This window comes from Lissotriton vulgaris, chromosome 4_2, assembly GCF_964263255.1.
Source record: "Lissotriton vulgaris chromosome 4_2, aLisVul1.2, whole genome shotgun sequence".
Taxonomy (NCBI): Eukaryota; Metazoa; Chordata; class Amphibia; order Caudata; family Salamandridae; genus Lissotriton; species Lissotriton vulgaris.
Window position 1 is genome coordinate 13,195,294 of NC_141692.1, and position 16,713 is coordinate 13,212,006.

The window sequence follows — 16,713 nt, forward strand, 5'->3', positions numbered from 1 at the left end:
TCCCGGAGTGGTATCGACACTAATCAAACAGATACTGTAGCACTGCCTGAACAAACATTTACTACTTATACACTTACCACCTGTTTTCTTTGTCTGTTCGACATCCTCATTGGATTAACCTCCCTGTACCAAATCCCCCCCCTACCTCAGGCACATGCCCTTAGATACTGTTGTGGTTCAGGCTGCCCCTCGCCTGCCCCTCTCCTGTGCAAAAACAGCGCTTCATAAATATAGTGCTCTCCCTCCCTTCTCCAAATGTCCTGCTCCTGCAAACTACCTTACCCACCTTCTACTCATTGGTACTGTGACACCACTGCAGCAGCCCCCTACCAAAATACATGTGCCTTCTTTCTTCCTGCTGTATACTTCATTGGCTCATTCGTTAATTGCCACTACTATAACCCACCACGACTTACTTTAATTACAAGCAAAGGTAATGTGCTTAACTCTCGTGTTGAATAGAAAGAGAACCTATCTTACCTGTCCTCTAAGCACACTGACATTAGCCCTTTTTTAAAGAGACACACCTTTCAGCAAGGGAGCCAAAGACACTCAAGCAGGACTGAGTGGGACAAGTCCTCTAAAACTGCTGAACCTCAACCAGTCATGATCCTACCGCGCTCAGTTACACCATGCCTACCTCCAAACTATGTGGCGTGGCCATTCACATTCGCAAATGCCTTCCCTGTAATGTTCTACGTAACTGGTGAGATGATGAGGGACTATTCGTGTTTGCCAAGCTCCAGACAGGCACTATGGTGTTCATCGTGGGTTTTGCCTGTTCTCCTAACAGTGACCTTTCTTTCCCACCTCAATTGCCCATCACTGAACTCCGTAATTCCCATATCATATTGGGAGATGATTGGAAACTAGTGCTGTTCTAGAAGGCAAGGGCCATATCTATGTAAACAGTCTTGAACAGATCCTACTGACAACACCTCTTTAGACTTGAGAAGGACTGGTACCTGTCCACTTCCTGTCCTTAAGAACACAGATGTTGCTGTTCTCATGGCACATACAGTGAGTGGTTTGCAAATGCTCCTTGATTCTTTTATGGTCTGTATGGAAAGCTTCAATTTAAAGGTGATCCTTAATAAAAGATTCACAATGACGTATGGTGAAGGAGTATCCAAACAAAACAGTTTTCCATTAAAGGCTACAGACATCCACAATTAATACCTTTTGTAACTGAGGTTTGTATTTTAAGTCTCTGGAAATTGTACACCCCAAATAATGATCAAGAACCAGCAGCCTAAAAATTGTCTGTTCTATTTTCAGATTTGTCTCTAAATTTGGGCCAGGTCATATGGTTTTAAGATTGTTTGCTGTACCTCTGGGTTTATTTGCCGCAAAGAACTGGGACTACCTTCTACTGAGGATACCATCAGATGACAACCAATGAAGATATATATTACATCTGGGATAAATCTGAAACCACTCTGAACAGATCTCTGATTTCTTATTTGTATTCCTCTCGATAATCCTTTTAAAATACCCTGACTGGATTATATTAGAACTTTGCATTTTCTCCTAGGCTGAAGTTTTTTCTCTGAAGAAGGCACCATTAACATCATTCTTTCAAAAGTAGAGCTGAAATTAAAATTAGGAGGGATCACGCTGGCTGCAGGGAAAAGTATGAAATGTCTAAGTAAACAGTCTCCGCCCATGTTATAACTTTACCTGGAGAAGGTTGTATTTGTTCATCACTTTATGTTCAACATTTTTCCTTGGAATACTATATATTGTATGATGACACCCACTAGAATGGGACAGTGGTTTAAGGAGTCTATCCTTGAGATGGAACCTCATTACAAAGCACTTTTGGGCTTATTCACAAGCCTCTTGCGCCACCCTTATGCACTTTTCCCATGTTAAAAATGATGCAAAAGTGACGCAAGGGTCTTGAAAATAAGCCCCTTTAAATTTTGTCCTCCTCCATATGTTCTACAGATACAGAAGACATAGTTTTAAAAACAAACAACATCTCAATTTGACCCAAAGCAGACCTGCCCTTGGTTATCTTCACTGTGCCTATCTGTACATCTGAATTGAGTTTTGAAAATAATGTTGTGAGAGTTAGGAAATGTCCTCTCCTATCAGTTTCTTCATCTCATGAATTGGTTGTATGTTTTCTTATTCTATTAAGATTTATGCATTTACATTTTTGGTTGCTATAACTGTATGTGTTATATTTTTATGGTTTTATGAATAAAGATTGATTGATCGATTTGAAATGAGCGAACAAGGCTGCTCTGCTCAATCCTACCAGAGACATTTTCGCATACATAAATGCGCATAGTGCTTTTGTGCTTTGTCACTTTATTTCATTATGTGTTATTTGGATTTTACGCATTAAGACTGTTCTAATAAGCACCCTCCTGCAGTAGGAAATGAACATTTGCCATACAGTAGGTGGCTTACTTCACTTGAGATCTGCCGAACACACACATAGGAGGAGCAAAGCTGACTGCTGTGGGGTGTGGGTGTAATTATAAGAAAGGGGTAGCCATATCCCATAAACACTTTAGCAGCTGAGTGCATCGTTTTTAACAGGCTGAGAAGGAGCCTGGCGACCTGGTTGTGATACAGGGCAGCAGCAGCTATCTGGATACTGAGATACTCACATTCCAATGGGTCAGATTTATCAAACTTTGCTGCTGCGCAACTCTGAAAGACAACTTTAAAAAGTTATGGTGCATACCTGCTCTCTGTCAGTGCAGCCTAGCGCCAGAGTATTTACCATTGCTTCATGGTGCAAGGGTGCCTGCATTGGAGGCAGGATTGTTATTGTGAATGAGGGGATACCTTTAGAGGTGTTATCCTCTTTGTAAGAGTGCTTCAGAATGCAGCACATGTGGAAAGAGGAAATAATGGAGATATTTATTCTTGTTTTGCCACCAACATTGTCTAGGTTTACGCTACACAAATACCACATCATTAGGTTCAAAGGGACATGATTTCTACTTTGTATTTTGTGGAAACGAGCACTTTCCGAAGACATTCAGTTGCATTAGTGTGATCAGCATTTAGTTCAAAAGAAAGGACTAGGAACCAAGAAGATTGTTGCAGTGGGAGATATAAATTACAAAAATTGGTTCATCTCACCAGGTACGGAAGCTGATCCATGGAAGCTGGCACAGGTGGTGTGCTCCCCGGTGCACTGAACTTCTGCACCCACTGTGCAGGCGTCCAAGGCCTGATCAGTGAGGCAATCTTTACATTTATATCCATTGGGGGTCTCGTCTACAGCAGGCACTGAAATAACACAAGAAAGGAATTGAGAAGCCTAATTATGTTCCGAAAAGGGGTGCAAAATGAAGGCCAAATACTCCCAACCTAACAACAACAGCATTAAATCCCACACTTTGTCTGAAAATAAAACAAATGTTATGTTCAACTAATGAGGCACAGCTTTTTCGACTTCATTTTTGCCCAGAATGAAAATTTGGTTTCATTGACTGCTGTAGAATAGTGTGTGTTTGGGTAACGCACTAGACCTGAGATTCCAGCACCATCGCAGTGCAGTGTTTCATGACGCTCTGGTGGCGCAGGACTATCAATAATTTTTATGAGGCGTGGCATTGCATGGCCTCATAGATTAGAGAAAAGCACTGCCTTGCCTGTCTTTACATCAAGGAGGCCTTCCATGGGTGTTGCTGTGGGTGTTCCCAATCATCATCCTTGGAATTTGACACTGTCCCTGATATACCAAATGACGTTACCTGCGGCAGAACCAACAATGCCTCCCAAGAGCAGTGTAATGAGGAGAAATGCTCACATTTCTTCTTGCTTTTTTCCTTTACATGTGTTCTATCTTCTGCAGCACGCATAGAATGAATAAAACACCACTTGTGATTCGTGTTGTGCAGAAAGGCGTCTCTTCCTGCATAAAAACAATTTTACCAAAAACACAGACACGCTTTTACCATGGTGCAAGGGTGCCTGGGTTGGCGCTCCATTGCTAATTGCGTCCTGACGCTAGCTGAAAGGAGAGGCATGTGCCATATTGTTTAAATACGGTGGATTCCTTCCCTTTCAAGTTGGTGTAGGGCAGAGCAGTAGAAAGACTTGAGCCACTGTCCTATGCCAATTCTTTGTAAATGAGGCCCGGTATTTTCCATGTCTGGCAGAACTGAGGCAACAAAACACCCGCTTATCAGCAATGCTCCAGAGTGCAATGTACCATTGGGTTTTGAGTAAAATGTATCTCTGCCAATGTGTTGAGTGTTTTTTTAACTCACCCAATTGCACATCCAAAGTGCCACAACAGACAGACACATTTTAGGGCATGGACAAAGCAGGCTCATGAGCTCAGCCAGCAGACAATTTTCAGCCACCAGTATGGAGTACTGATTTCACAAATGTAAGTATTACAATTTAGGAAAGTTGAAAATAGTCGTGGACCTAAATATTACATATCATAAACATATACATGCAACCTCTGTTCATTGGTATCAAAAATATTTTTTATTACTACAAATAATTTGTACTTTATGTACACATTAAAGAAGAAAACATCTTGTCCTCTATAGTCAATTTTACACTGTGATGTGGCAATAAAAGTTCATAAAACAATTCTTATATTGACACACTATCAAAGACATTTTACACAGTGTCAATAATAAATGTCTTTGAGATTGAAAATGTTTACAATAATTCAATATTTATCAAGACATATGCATAGTCAGCGAACAATCACTTCATTACATAAAGAAGACATTCATTGCTTGGATGGCTCTTGAAAATCTGTGTCCTACGTGCATTTCGGCTGTACGCCTTCATCAGGAAGTCATGTACATAATCAATAAAACCTAAACAGGGTGCATGTAAACACAAGACATATATCAATTTTGAACAAAGGTCCTACTATATTGTTAAATGTCCATGTAAAATGGGTCTGAACACACATTGAGCCAGTTAAGGATTAAAAACACTAATTACAAATCAATCATAAATACATTAAGCAAGTAAAGCAAGAATGGGCTAACTACAATCTCAATCGTGCTTAGATCCCATCACCAACTGTCAAAACAAGCTTAAACATTCAAACAGCTTGGAATAGAAGAGAGATATCCAAAAAATTGAAAAGAAGAACTCAGGTGAAATCATAGAGTCCTACAACTACAAGTGAGTAAATAAAAGACTGAAATATTTAAAAGCTGGGTCTCCCAAAAGTAAGATGCTAATGAGTGGTTCTATGAACTGAAGTTATTACCTCGTAAAATCTGACAGAAGATATGACTTCTGGGGTGCTAATAAGGTAGAACTCAAACCTGATGTAGAATAGTATGTTCTATTGGGGAACAAGAAAAAATTGGAAAGTTGAAGCATAGCAGTGCTATGCCGACAATGCGTACATGGCGGTATCTGAAATGCAGCTATGCAGGGTAAATTACCTCTCTTCTAGTGTAGCCTAAGCTGTAGTAGTAATACAGTTCAAAATAGATAGCCAGGTAATGGACATTAAAGATGCCGGGCAGTATGTAATTGTGGTCCACTGCATTTGAAAACAGCAATGAAAACGTTGTGAGGCTTGTAAGGTTACATATACATTAAACAGATAAATATATGAACCTGGTGTCTGTCTTACTATACCGCTCAGTAACTTGAGATGAATAGATCTAGATAGGTTAGAGATTAGTAAATAACTGAATGATTAAAGTCAAGGATACTGATGAAATAGTCACAGGCAATAACGGAATGCTTACGATAGTGTTACGACTTTAGAATGAATGGGTCTAGTCTTATACACATCTGACATAAATTTCTGTCATCTAAATACCGATGAAAACATGGGTTTTTAAAGGTCTAAGCATAGATCACGAAATATATGAACTGTGTTGTCATATCCTCTACTTGTTTTTGCCTGTGCTCAGTTATTCTTTACTTGTAGTTGTTCAAGTCTTCCTCCCTCATTCTGTTCTAGAATGTAATACTTGTATTCTGAAATGTTAAGTAATGCTTGAGAATGTTATATGCAGAAGTTACTTCTTTAATGCTGTGTGGATAGGACGTTTCTTTATCCTGTTTTACTTGAAGAATAAATTGCTTCTTCCTTCAATCAATTTCTGGTGTGTCTCACCTCATTACATTGGCGACCAGGATGGGATACACCGGAAATTGATTGAAGGAAGTAAAACAGGAGCAGAGAATGGGTCTCCCCTCCCTAATGCCCTCCAAATAAGGACAGACTCTTGCCCATGGGATAGAATGGGGAGGCTGTGTAATATGTTTCCAGCCTATCTTCCCAAAGGTATAAGATGTAGAGGTGAAGTTTAGTATATCTGAACTCACAATTCAATAACACATCTTTGGTGGTTTTTGCATTGGGTTTTTGTGCTCTAACATTTCTGTGTGTGTCTTCCTGGTTGGGGATTGACTATCTGGATCTGAAAGTGATAGCATCTGGGGAATGTCCACTCTTGACCCAGGGAAGGAGGTGGGATAGAAACAGGCTAAATTGCATCTGGAGAGTAGGAGGGAGGAATAGCCCCTAGAGGTGAAGAGGCCTGTGCTGCAGCCATAACACAATGTTTGCATCCCCTGCTGAGTGATTAAGGATCCCTACTATCAAAGGAAGAAGGTGTCCCTGGCCGGGAGACACCCAGAATTGGTTTGGACAGGAGGGGTCAGTGCCCCCCTGAACACAAAGACTTCAAAGACATTTAGGGGTATAACTATGAGAGCTGAAACCCCCAAACGTTGGAATGGGAATTGGAATTAGATTGTTCGAGACTGAAAAGGATTGAAACTACTTCGTGGTCAAGAGGAACCTCTGCCAAGGAAGAAACAGCTGAAGAGACTGAAGGAAAGGAATGACCCTTGCTGTGTGTTCTGAGGCTGGCCTGCAGTTTGCTGTTTTAACCAAGGAAGAGGATAAAGGGACTTTGCTGTGTGCTGTGTCCCACTGGTTGAAAGTACTTTGCTGTGCTGTGCCCTGAAGTAACTTAACCCCAAAGGCCCGAGGTGAGCTGGCTCCCTGTTATGGGAACTCACGGACACAAAAGTTTCCAAAAGTATATCAGCAACATTTTGTGCATGTGATTTTTGCAGCCTGAGACCTTCATAAGCCGTGCCCTGTGATCTTTGGCACCTGGAGTCCAAGCGAGTCTCAGCGATGCTGTGTGCTTGTGCTTTTTGCAGCCTGAGCCCTTTGTGAGGATTGTCCTGTGATTGTGTGCACCTGGAGTCAAAGTGAGTCTCAGCGACACTGTGTGCGTGTGCTTCACACATCCTGAGACCTTCGTGAGGATTGCCCTGTGACAGTGCTCACCAGAAGTTCAAGTGTGTCTCAGTGACGCTGTGTGCATGTGCTTTTTGCAGCCTAAGAACCTCAGAAGAATTGCCCTGTGATCGGGGGTGCCAGGAGTCCAAGTGAGTCTGTGTGCATGTGCTTCGTGGAGCCTGAGACCTTTGTGAGCATTGCCCTGTGACCGTGCGCACCCGAGGCTCAAGGGAGTCTCAGTGACAATGTGTGCATGTGCTTTGTGCAGCCTGAGACCTTCTTCAGGATTGCCCTGTGACCCTGCACCCCCAAGGCTCAAGGGAGTCTCAGCGACACTGTGTGCGTGTGCCCTATTGCAGTCTGAGATCTTCGTTATCGTCACCGACCCGGAATCAACCAAGTCACATCGGAGGCCTGTGTTGCGAGAGGTGGAGAAGACAGCAATGTCTTAACTCCCAGGTAAGGTGTGTTGACGCTTGGGGCGGGGTCCGGTCTCAGAGAGAGACACTCTTGGCCTCTTCCCTTCTGGCAGCGCAAGCCTCTGTTCCAGCTTGTATTGCGGCCTGTACATGCCAAGGAGTGGCAGTACTGGGGCCGGAGCGTGGAGCTGCACTGTGTGTTACACCAGATCCGTGTTGCGGCATATGGTGACGGAAATTGACTGTGAGTCTGTACGAGGGCTGGAGAGACCGTCTGAAGCACAGTGATTGGTGCTGGAGTGTATTACGCATTGCATTAATGCTGAATTACGAACTAACTGATTGTTGTATTACACATTGCATTAGTTTGCAGAATGAACTACCTGATTGTTGCATTCCACATTGCATTATTTCTGCATAACGAACTGCCTGATTGTTGTATTACGCAATTCATTCGTTTGCATCATGAACAGCATTATTTTTACATTGCAAAGTGCCTACTTCTTACATTACGAACTGCAAAGCCTTGCATTAGGACTGCATAGGATCACCTAGAATTGCTCATTACTACCTCCAGAATTTACAAGAGCTGGCTGACCTAATACCTGGCCAGGAGGTATATTACAAATACGCATATGTTGGATATTTATTGTGTGGTCTCATCGTATATCTTTTTTAAATAAACGTATACTTGTTTTTATATGACACTCATATGGAGTCCTTTTGTTGTGTCACCATTGAGTCACTGGGAGTGTGGTTGCAAATACTTTAAACATTTGCCTTGAAGATAAGCCTGGCTGCTCGTGCCAAGCTACCAAAGGAGTGAGCAGGGGTTATCTGAGAAGGTGTCCTTCCTTTCCCTGACGTGGAAGCGAGGGTCCCTACTAGGCCTAACATACCGACCTCTGCCAACTAGTAAATCCCAGTTCTAACAAGCGCCAAATATCACTCCAAACATTTGCTTAAAAACTTGAAAAGACGGTGCATTTTCTCACATACAGATCCATGTGAACGGTGTTAAGGAAGGTTTAAAACTCTCCCACATAGCAATTTCAAACCATGGCATCTATGTTGCTGCATTTCTTTTCTTAATAGAGTTGGGCTGCGGGTTGATTGTTTGCATTTGTTCATCATATTTGCAGCTCATAACGGGCGCTGCAATTAACATGAAAACTTTAGCAAATGCGCTCTTTGAGCAGGAAAATTACAATTATAATAACTTAGTTATTATAATTTTTTTTTGCAGTTTCATGGTTGGGTTAGGGTACGGCCACATCAGGCATTGGACTAAATCATTTTAACACTGGTGTCTGCATCATAGCATTAAAATGCATTTGTCACTCGTTCTAGCGCCTCTCTGACAATACTGCATTTGAGTCTCACTGCCAATGAGGCAGCACCAGCACGCTAAAGCTGTCTAACATATACGAGCGGGCAACTTAACCTTCAAATTTAAAATGCTATGTTTCAGAGATAGAATATTCATGAACAGCGCTGAGCAGGCATGCCAGGGTTTAATAGATCAAAAAGCTGTGTCACAACCAGCCTACCTGTGAGTCTACTCTGGGGGTACCAGCCAACACTTGTGTGATCCATGGGGCGGGTCTTGCCTGCTGTTTTCCCACAATCACACCACCCTTCTGGTGACCAGAAGCACACACAGGCATTGAAGATTGGACACACTGGTGGGCGGTATCTTTGATTTTCCTTGCCTCAGCCGCCAGCAGAGAAGTCACATTACCTGGGCCTCTTACACAGGATGTTATATAATTACAGCCTGCTAGACCCATTCACTCCAAAGCCCCTGCGTCAGCCCGGACAGAGATTGTTGACAAAACAGTCAACTTCTCATCCCCTGCCGTGCCCTCTCGACATTTGTACTTTTGGGAACCGGGGGCACATTATTGGTCTTGTAACTTAAACTCGGGACTTGATTGATGTCAGAGCAGCACACAAGTATTTAAGAGGGACCGTCAGAGGTAAGAGGCATTTTTAAAAACAAGCCTATAATCCATATTTTGGTATGATCTGTGTTTAGAGCTATATTCTCTTATATACTTCACAACACTTTGAGGCACATTAGGATGGCAGACTGACTTTTTCTGCCCGCCATCCCGTCGTACAAAGGGACCGCCTGCCATAAGGATGGGGGTCCTGTGGCTGCCATTAGGATGTGTCTACTACAGTGGCGGGCGCATCCTGCATTCCTAACATTGTGGCAAGCGGTGCACTTAGCACCGCCCGCCACAATGCCAGGAAGGCATATTGTGCTGTTCCATGGACAACATGCAGGCACCGTGCGGTGCCTGCCATGTTTTGCATGTAACTGCAGGGGGGTACCATAGGTACCCCCCATGTTCACCCCTAACCCCCGGAGTCCCTGGGGGCCCGCAATTGGCCCCCCCAAGCAGACTCTGCATTCCTTTCCATGGCGACAATACCGCCACGGAAAGGCATTTCAAACCTCACATCCTAATATGACTGGCAGTGTCCCAACATGTTGACCGTGTGGAAAAGTGGCGGACGGTCTTTCTGTGTGCCGCGGACCCACCAGCCATTGTAATATGGCAGGGGGTCATGTCTGCACGGATGGTGGGCGGATCGCCCGAGCCGGGCCGGCGCTGACTACCGCCGCCCATCCAAATGGGGCCCTTTGTTTGGGAAATAATCTGCTTTGCCACACTTTTGAATCATTGTCGTTTAACTAGTGTCACAGTCACAGTCAATGAACCTTGCTTTACCTCCCATCAAGACAATTTCTTTCTTGGAAAATGGACTGCGTGAATTTCAGGACGTTACCCAACACTTACCTCAGCTACCACTTTCTACCCAAAGATAGGGTGCAGCAGTCTTCCTGCCTTGTCACACGGTAGCTGCTACTGAGGGCACATCATTTCAGGGATCAAGAATTAGGTTTTCAGGGAAAGGGATTGGTACGTGATTCAGGATCCCAGAAGTAAAAAGTGGAGCTTTCATTAGAATAATCTGCAAGCTGCACAGAGAAGGGAATTAAACATCTTTCAGCAATAGAATGAACATGCAGATCTGCCGGAGCTTTCTCCCCTCACTGCTAAACAAGGTATGTCCATAGGATTCCCTTTCTTTTCCATCTCCAAGCACCTACATTTTTTTGTAGTGACTCTGTCCAATCATGTTGAATCACGTCATGCACAGTAGCTCAGCCATTCTAGTAGCAAGACAATCATTAAACCTTGAAGTAGTCTTTCTGCTTCTTAGGAGCACCACACATACAGTGGTCGAAGTGGGTGGGATTGGCAGGGAACGGTTTGCCTATACTTTAATTTAATGGATTCCATTCCCCTTCTGTTTTATTTTAAACACATGTCCTGGGTAGGCAAAAATAGCCAAAGCCCACAGATAAGCCTCAGCATTAGTGGCAGTTCGGGGTGGGGTGGGTAGAGAAGGAAAATGACTCTGTCCTTCTTGCCCAGAGAAGATAAGGACAGTGTGCACTTCTGCTCTTCCTGTTGTAAAAGCACTCACTGATTTCTGATTAATGAGTGTAAGAGCGTTAAGGTAACCATGTTGTTCCTGCTTACATTTCTTATGCTTTACTTAAACGTGCATTACCTATGAGTGTTTGCTCTTTCCTGGATGTTGTTACTTTATTTTTTAGGCAACATATTACTCTTGTCTAATGCATAATTTGAATTGAGTTGCATCCAGATGTTTAAATCGGGGCACAATTGGGTTGTAGCTGAAGGCAGTGCAGGTTTCTCTAAGTGGGGCAGTATGGTGTTCAGTGAAGGAGAGGATGTGGTACTATGGTAAGAGCTGCCAAAATTTAAACAGGGGAGCCAGGTTTAGCCTTTATGACCAGTCCACAAAACAACATCACCTGAGGGAGCACATGTCCTTGCTTGATCTTAGAAGACCCCTCTAGACCTTAGAAGCTCTGGTGTCTTAGTACCAGCAGGTGGACCCTAGCGGTGGCAAGTGGGGTTAACCTTAAAGGCTTGTCAATCACAATCCATACTGAAGTTCACCTCCAGTCTTGTGGGCGGGACTATGAAGCAGCACACACTAGCATGACAGTGACTGTGTCACTGAGGTTACAGGACCCGTGAGCAGGGTAGCTCTAGGGCGGGACGATCATGCCTGGTCTGACCTCGGGTGGGGTATCAAGCTTGCAAGTATGTTATGTTTCTAAAAGCACTTGCTTACTCCTTCCTGGCCTCCAGCAATTCTAGGAAACAATAAAAATGTCATGATAACTCTGGTAATTAATGTTCTTCCTAGAGAGTAACAGAGTTTTGTCAAGTGGAAGTTTTGGCTCATGGAAAGGTAGCGCAGAGGGCTTATTGCCTGCTACAAAAAACATGTACCATCTAGATCAAAAAGTGCCCATAATGTAAATAGGTCAGAGGATTACTGCTTTTGTCAGTGAGATTATTTTGTTACTTGCAGCTTATAAGTCAATATCCTAACATAGAACAGTGAGATATAAACTATGATCCTAATGTTGCAAAAGGGGGTTATTTGAATAGAAATCAATTCTAATTATTAAAGAGAACCCCCAATCATGGTATTATGTTCCAAATTCAGAGTTTGGGTTTCTCCAGACCAATCAGTATTAATTCACACTGCCTACTAGTATGGATGTCAAGTGACTCCTGCACCTTGTAGTCCTTTGTCTTATGTAACATTTCCTATAGAGAGAGAGATTTACACACATATGATTAATTGTCTCTGTAATGAGTGTGATGTAAAGTGCTCTGACACCCTGCACTGGTATCAATGGTGCTGTAAATCAAGTTAAATTAATCTGAGCGAGAGTATGGTTATGGAGACTTTAGGGGCACTGTTTAACGGTGGTAGTGAGGGAATCAATGATGGAGTGGGTCATTGGGGGCATCAAGAAAGACTGTCGCACAGGGTTCCACCATCGATAAAGCCGGCCCTGCCCTTGAGGCTAGGCCGCCTCACCCATTGGTTCCTCCGTTGGCCTTGTTTCAGCAATAGTAGTTGTAACTCGGCAATGCAGGATTTGCACACACCAAACTAAGTTCACAAAATTTACGGTCTCTTTGCTTCATGCACAAGCATTTTTAGCATGTGCTGCCTGCTTTGTAGCCACTGGAATTATGCTGACTAAGAGTCTAGTTAAATAATGCAGCAAAAAAAAGGCTGCAGCATAATGCAGTATCTGCAAACATTTTGCATGTGTAAAATACAAACGCTGCAGTGAGAAAAGTGATCAGTCAACTTTTGATCCGTTTGAGCTACAAACAACTTATTAGTTCAAATTGTCAGATTATGCAGCAGATGATGTATTATGTGGCAAATATGTCAGAGCTATAATTATGTAGAAAACATTAACATACTAGAATATTTTTGCCATTCATGCTTGAACTGCTCTTGTGGAAAAAGGGAGGAGAAGTGCTGATAATAGAAACTCAATGGGTCAGAGACAAATGGTTTCTATTTCCACTTTTAAGCGTATTTGGGACATTCTGGTATTGGAAACAAATCTTACTTTGTGAATGTATTTTAATGTCAATAACTCATATTAGACCTCTAATAATCATGTTTATTCATTGGTTGAATTGAATAAGTTAGGCTGTAACTGGGTAGTGAACTGTGAAACAAATACTGAAAAATAGAATGATTTGCTCTTTCTGACCAGTATTGCATTATATATAATCTGAAACCTTGGCAGCAATAAATCACCCTGCAGCCCAGCTTTATTAAGAAAATGCAGCACGTCTACAAACAGGGCGTGTGCAGCTGTGTGGTGATTGTGTGCCTCTGTTAAAGTTTTTATTTTAATCGCAGCACCCATCATGAGCTGTAATGACCATAAAAACTTCTCACAATCACGTCCCAGCTCAGCTCTATTAAGAAAATAAATGTAGCAAGTCTACAAACACAGCTTGTGCTTTCACGTGATTCTGAAAGCACACACTGTGTTTCGTGCTGCATTTGTGATGGGCACTGCAATTACCATTAACACTGAAACAAAAGCACACCATGTGCCCCATAGCTGCACTCTAGAAAACAAAAGAAATGAAATAGGTGCTCCCTCCTTGTTTCCACAGACTGCCACCGCTGCAACCTGGAAATGGCAGTTTTTTTGTGCTGCTCAGCTTTTAAAAGAGGTGGGGCGAGCGCTCTTTGGGACTGTGTGTGAGCGCCACACACACACAGCATTGTGGGCTCGGGCGTGCACCTTAAAGGAAAAAATGACCGTAATGCAGACTATTAACCCCCTGCATGCTGCCGCGATTCTGCGCCCCTGTGCGGCACATTCCTATCATGGCCCCCAGCCGTCATCAGCACACAAGCACTGTAGTGCATGACGGCTGGGGGCTGTCATCAGCTTGCAAGGGGTTAAAAGTTCAATATGACATAAACAAAGTACTTACAATGAAAGTAGAAATTAGGCTCTACAAACTCATGCAACGCCACTGTGAGAGCTTTGAAGACACTTTCCGCCCTTTTAAGCGCCAGCTTTCGAGCGCTCTCTGGGCTCATATCTCCTGAGGCGGAAAGCCGGGAGACGCTCTTTTAGAACTGTGTATTTCTGTGTGTTTTAAAACCTTACCTGCTGCTACTTGCTTGTTTGCACTTCGAGGGCTCCGTGCAGCGGGTCAATCGCTCACGCGACGCCCTCCTGCCGGCTGGCCACGCCCACCTTCAGGCCTCGCCCCCTTTCCGCCCTTTTAAGCGCCAGCTTTCGAGCGCTCTCTGGGCTCATATCTCCTGAGGCGGAAAGCCGGGAGACGCTCTTTTAGAACTGTGTATTTCTGTGTGTTTTAAAACCTTACCTGCTGCTACTTGCTTGTTTGCACTTCGAGGGCTCCGTGCAGCGGATCAATCGCTCACGCGACGCCCTCCTGCCGGCTGGCCACGCCCACCTTCAGGCCACGCCCCCTTTCCGCCCTTGCGGCCACCTATATCAATGTGCCACTTTAGAACGCGCAGCGGACGAGCGCAGCGGGAGCGCCGACTTCGCGCCGAAGTCGCGCATAAGTCAAGCCCGTCTGCGCCCGTCCGCAGCCGGACGGGGCCAGGGGCACAACACCATGCCAAAAACTTGTCCTATTCCTCCAAGGACCTCTTCGCCCTCCAAGGCCTCTGGCCACTCCCGGATCCCGTCCGTAGACTCGTCTCCTCACTAGGCCTTGCCCCTACCCTCCCCACACCTCCGCTTTCCCCGCCACTTGTTCCCCCGTCTCCCTGCCCCCCCTCCCCGATCCCCAACCCACGACCCCAGCACTGTCTGCTATCCTACTCAACACCAGGTCAGCGGTCAAGCATCACCACGAGCTGTCCGTCCTACTCGACTCAGAGAAACCGGACCTACTGCTCCTGACCGAAACCTGGTACTGTGACTCCTCCCTCCCCGTTCTCTTGGCTACCCTCCCCCCTTCCTACGTGGCCCTGCGCGCCGACCGTCCGGCGGGCAGGGCTGGTGGTGGGGTTGCCTTAATCGCCAGGTCAGATTTACATTTTCAATCACTTCCCTTTCCCTCTATGCTCCCTGTTGACTTTCTGGTAGTCCGCTCCCTCCTATCCTCTTCCCCCATCACTTGCCTTCTCATGTACCGCCCTCCCCAGCCCTCACCCTCTTTTTTATCTGCTTTTCAAGACCTACTGGCCAATCTAGTGGTCAATTATGCCTCGGTTCTGGTGCTGGGGGATTTCAATTACTGGCCCTCAGACCCACACGAGTGCCCCGCGTCAAAAGAATTCACAGAATCCTTATTATCCTTCAACTTCGTGTCACATATTACTGTCCCCACTCACTCTCATGGACACACACTCGACCAGGTCTGGTCTCTCAACCTCCCATTGGCCTCGGTGGCTGTCTCTCCATGCCCTTGGTCCGATCACGCCCTCATCTCCTTCTCCATTCTCCACAATCCATTATCCAAAACCTCGCATGCCAAAAATACCTGGGCGCGGAACTGGAACAGGCTGGATCTCCCCTCCTTGACCTCCCTGCTCCGCAACTCCACCCCCACCTTTGCTGGCCTATCATCCGCCTCTCAAGCCAAGGCCATTAACACCTGGCTGGCTGGAGGTTGCGACTCAGTGGCTCCCCTACGTCGCATTTCCATCCGCCGACTCAAGGACTCCAATAGATGGTTTAACGACCACCTAAAAGAACTTAAACTGAGCACCCGAAGGGCGGAGAGGCTGTGGAGGAAAGATTACAGCCCCTTGTCAAAAACCCACTTCCTTGCATCACTGGCTAAATATAAATCAGCAATCTTGGCTGCAAAAACCGACTACTTTTCCACAAAAATAACATCTGCCGACAACAAACCCAGGGTAATCTTTGGCATTGTGAATGACCTGGCATTCTCGGACCGAACCTCGCCCCAAATCCCTCCCTCTCAGCTTCTCTGCGACCAACTCAATAACTATTTCCTGGACAAAATCACAACTATCAAGAGTAACATCCCATTACCCTCGTCTGCTTTTGTCGATCCCTCCCCCCCCATCGTCCAAAATCCTCTCACCCTTATCCCTCCCCTCACTCAGGAATCCTTTCTGGCAATACTTCCCAGAGTGAAGTCGGGGTCTCCGGCGGACGTCTGCCCCGCACGCATCTTACAGCAAATCTACTCTAGCTGCCCCGATCCCCCTATTGCCTTCCTTAACAGCTCCTTGGCTCAGGGTGTTGTGACCCCTGCACTAAAGGCAGCCACTATAGTGCCCCTGCTGAAGAAACCCGGCGCGGACCCTTCCATCTCGGCCAACTTTCGCCCCATCTCCCTGCTGCCCTTCTTGGGCAAGGTGATGGAACGCCATGTCACTGCGGTACTGAGCGCTCACATCGAGGCGAATGGGGGGCTGGCTTCCCGCCAGGCAGGATTTCGCCCTAGGCATTCGACCGAATCGGTCATAGTCTCAGTCTTAGATAACCTCAGAAAGGGTATGGATGACAACAACCACCAGGCACTGGTCCTCCTTGATCTTTCCGCCGCCTTTGACACGGTGGACCATACTATCCTACTTGCCCGTGTCAAGGCGGCTGGCATCGGGGGATCAGCTCTGGTCTGGCTCTCCTCCTTTCTGAGGGACCGCACCCAGGCGGTC

General features: G+C 45.1%; 1 protein-coding gene across 1 annotated transcript in view; it reads right to left on the reverse strand.

The window, feature by feature from the left end:
• LOC147718131 (phospholipase A2 inhibitor and Ly6/PLAUR domain-containing protein-like) overlaps positions 1-16,713 on the reverse strand; it is a 110,906-nt gene that overhangs the window by 12,111 nt on the left and 82,082 nt on the right. Inside the window, exon 4 of the mRNA XM_086919204.1 lies at positions 3,106-3,255. Coding sequence (XP_086775330.1) covers positions 3,106-3,255 — 150 coding nt within the window. The remainder of the gene's footprint in view (positions 1-3,105; positions 3,256-16,713) is intronic.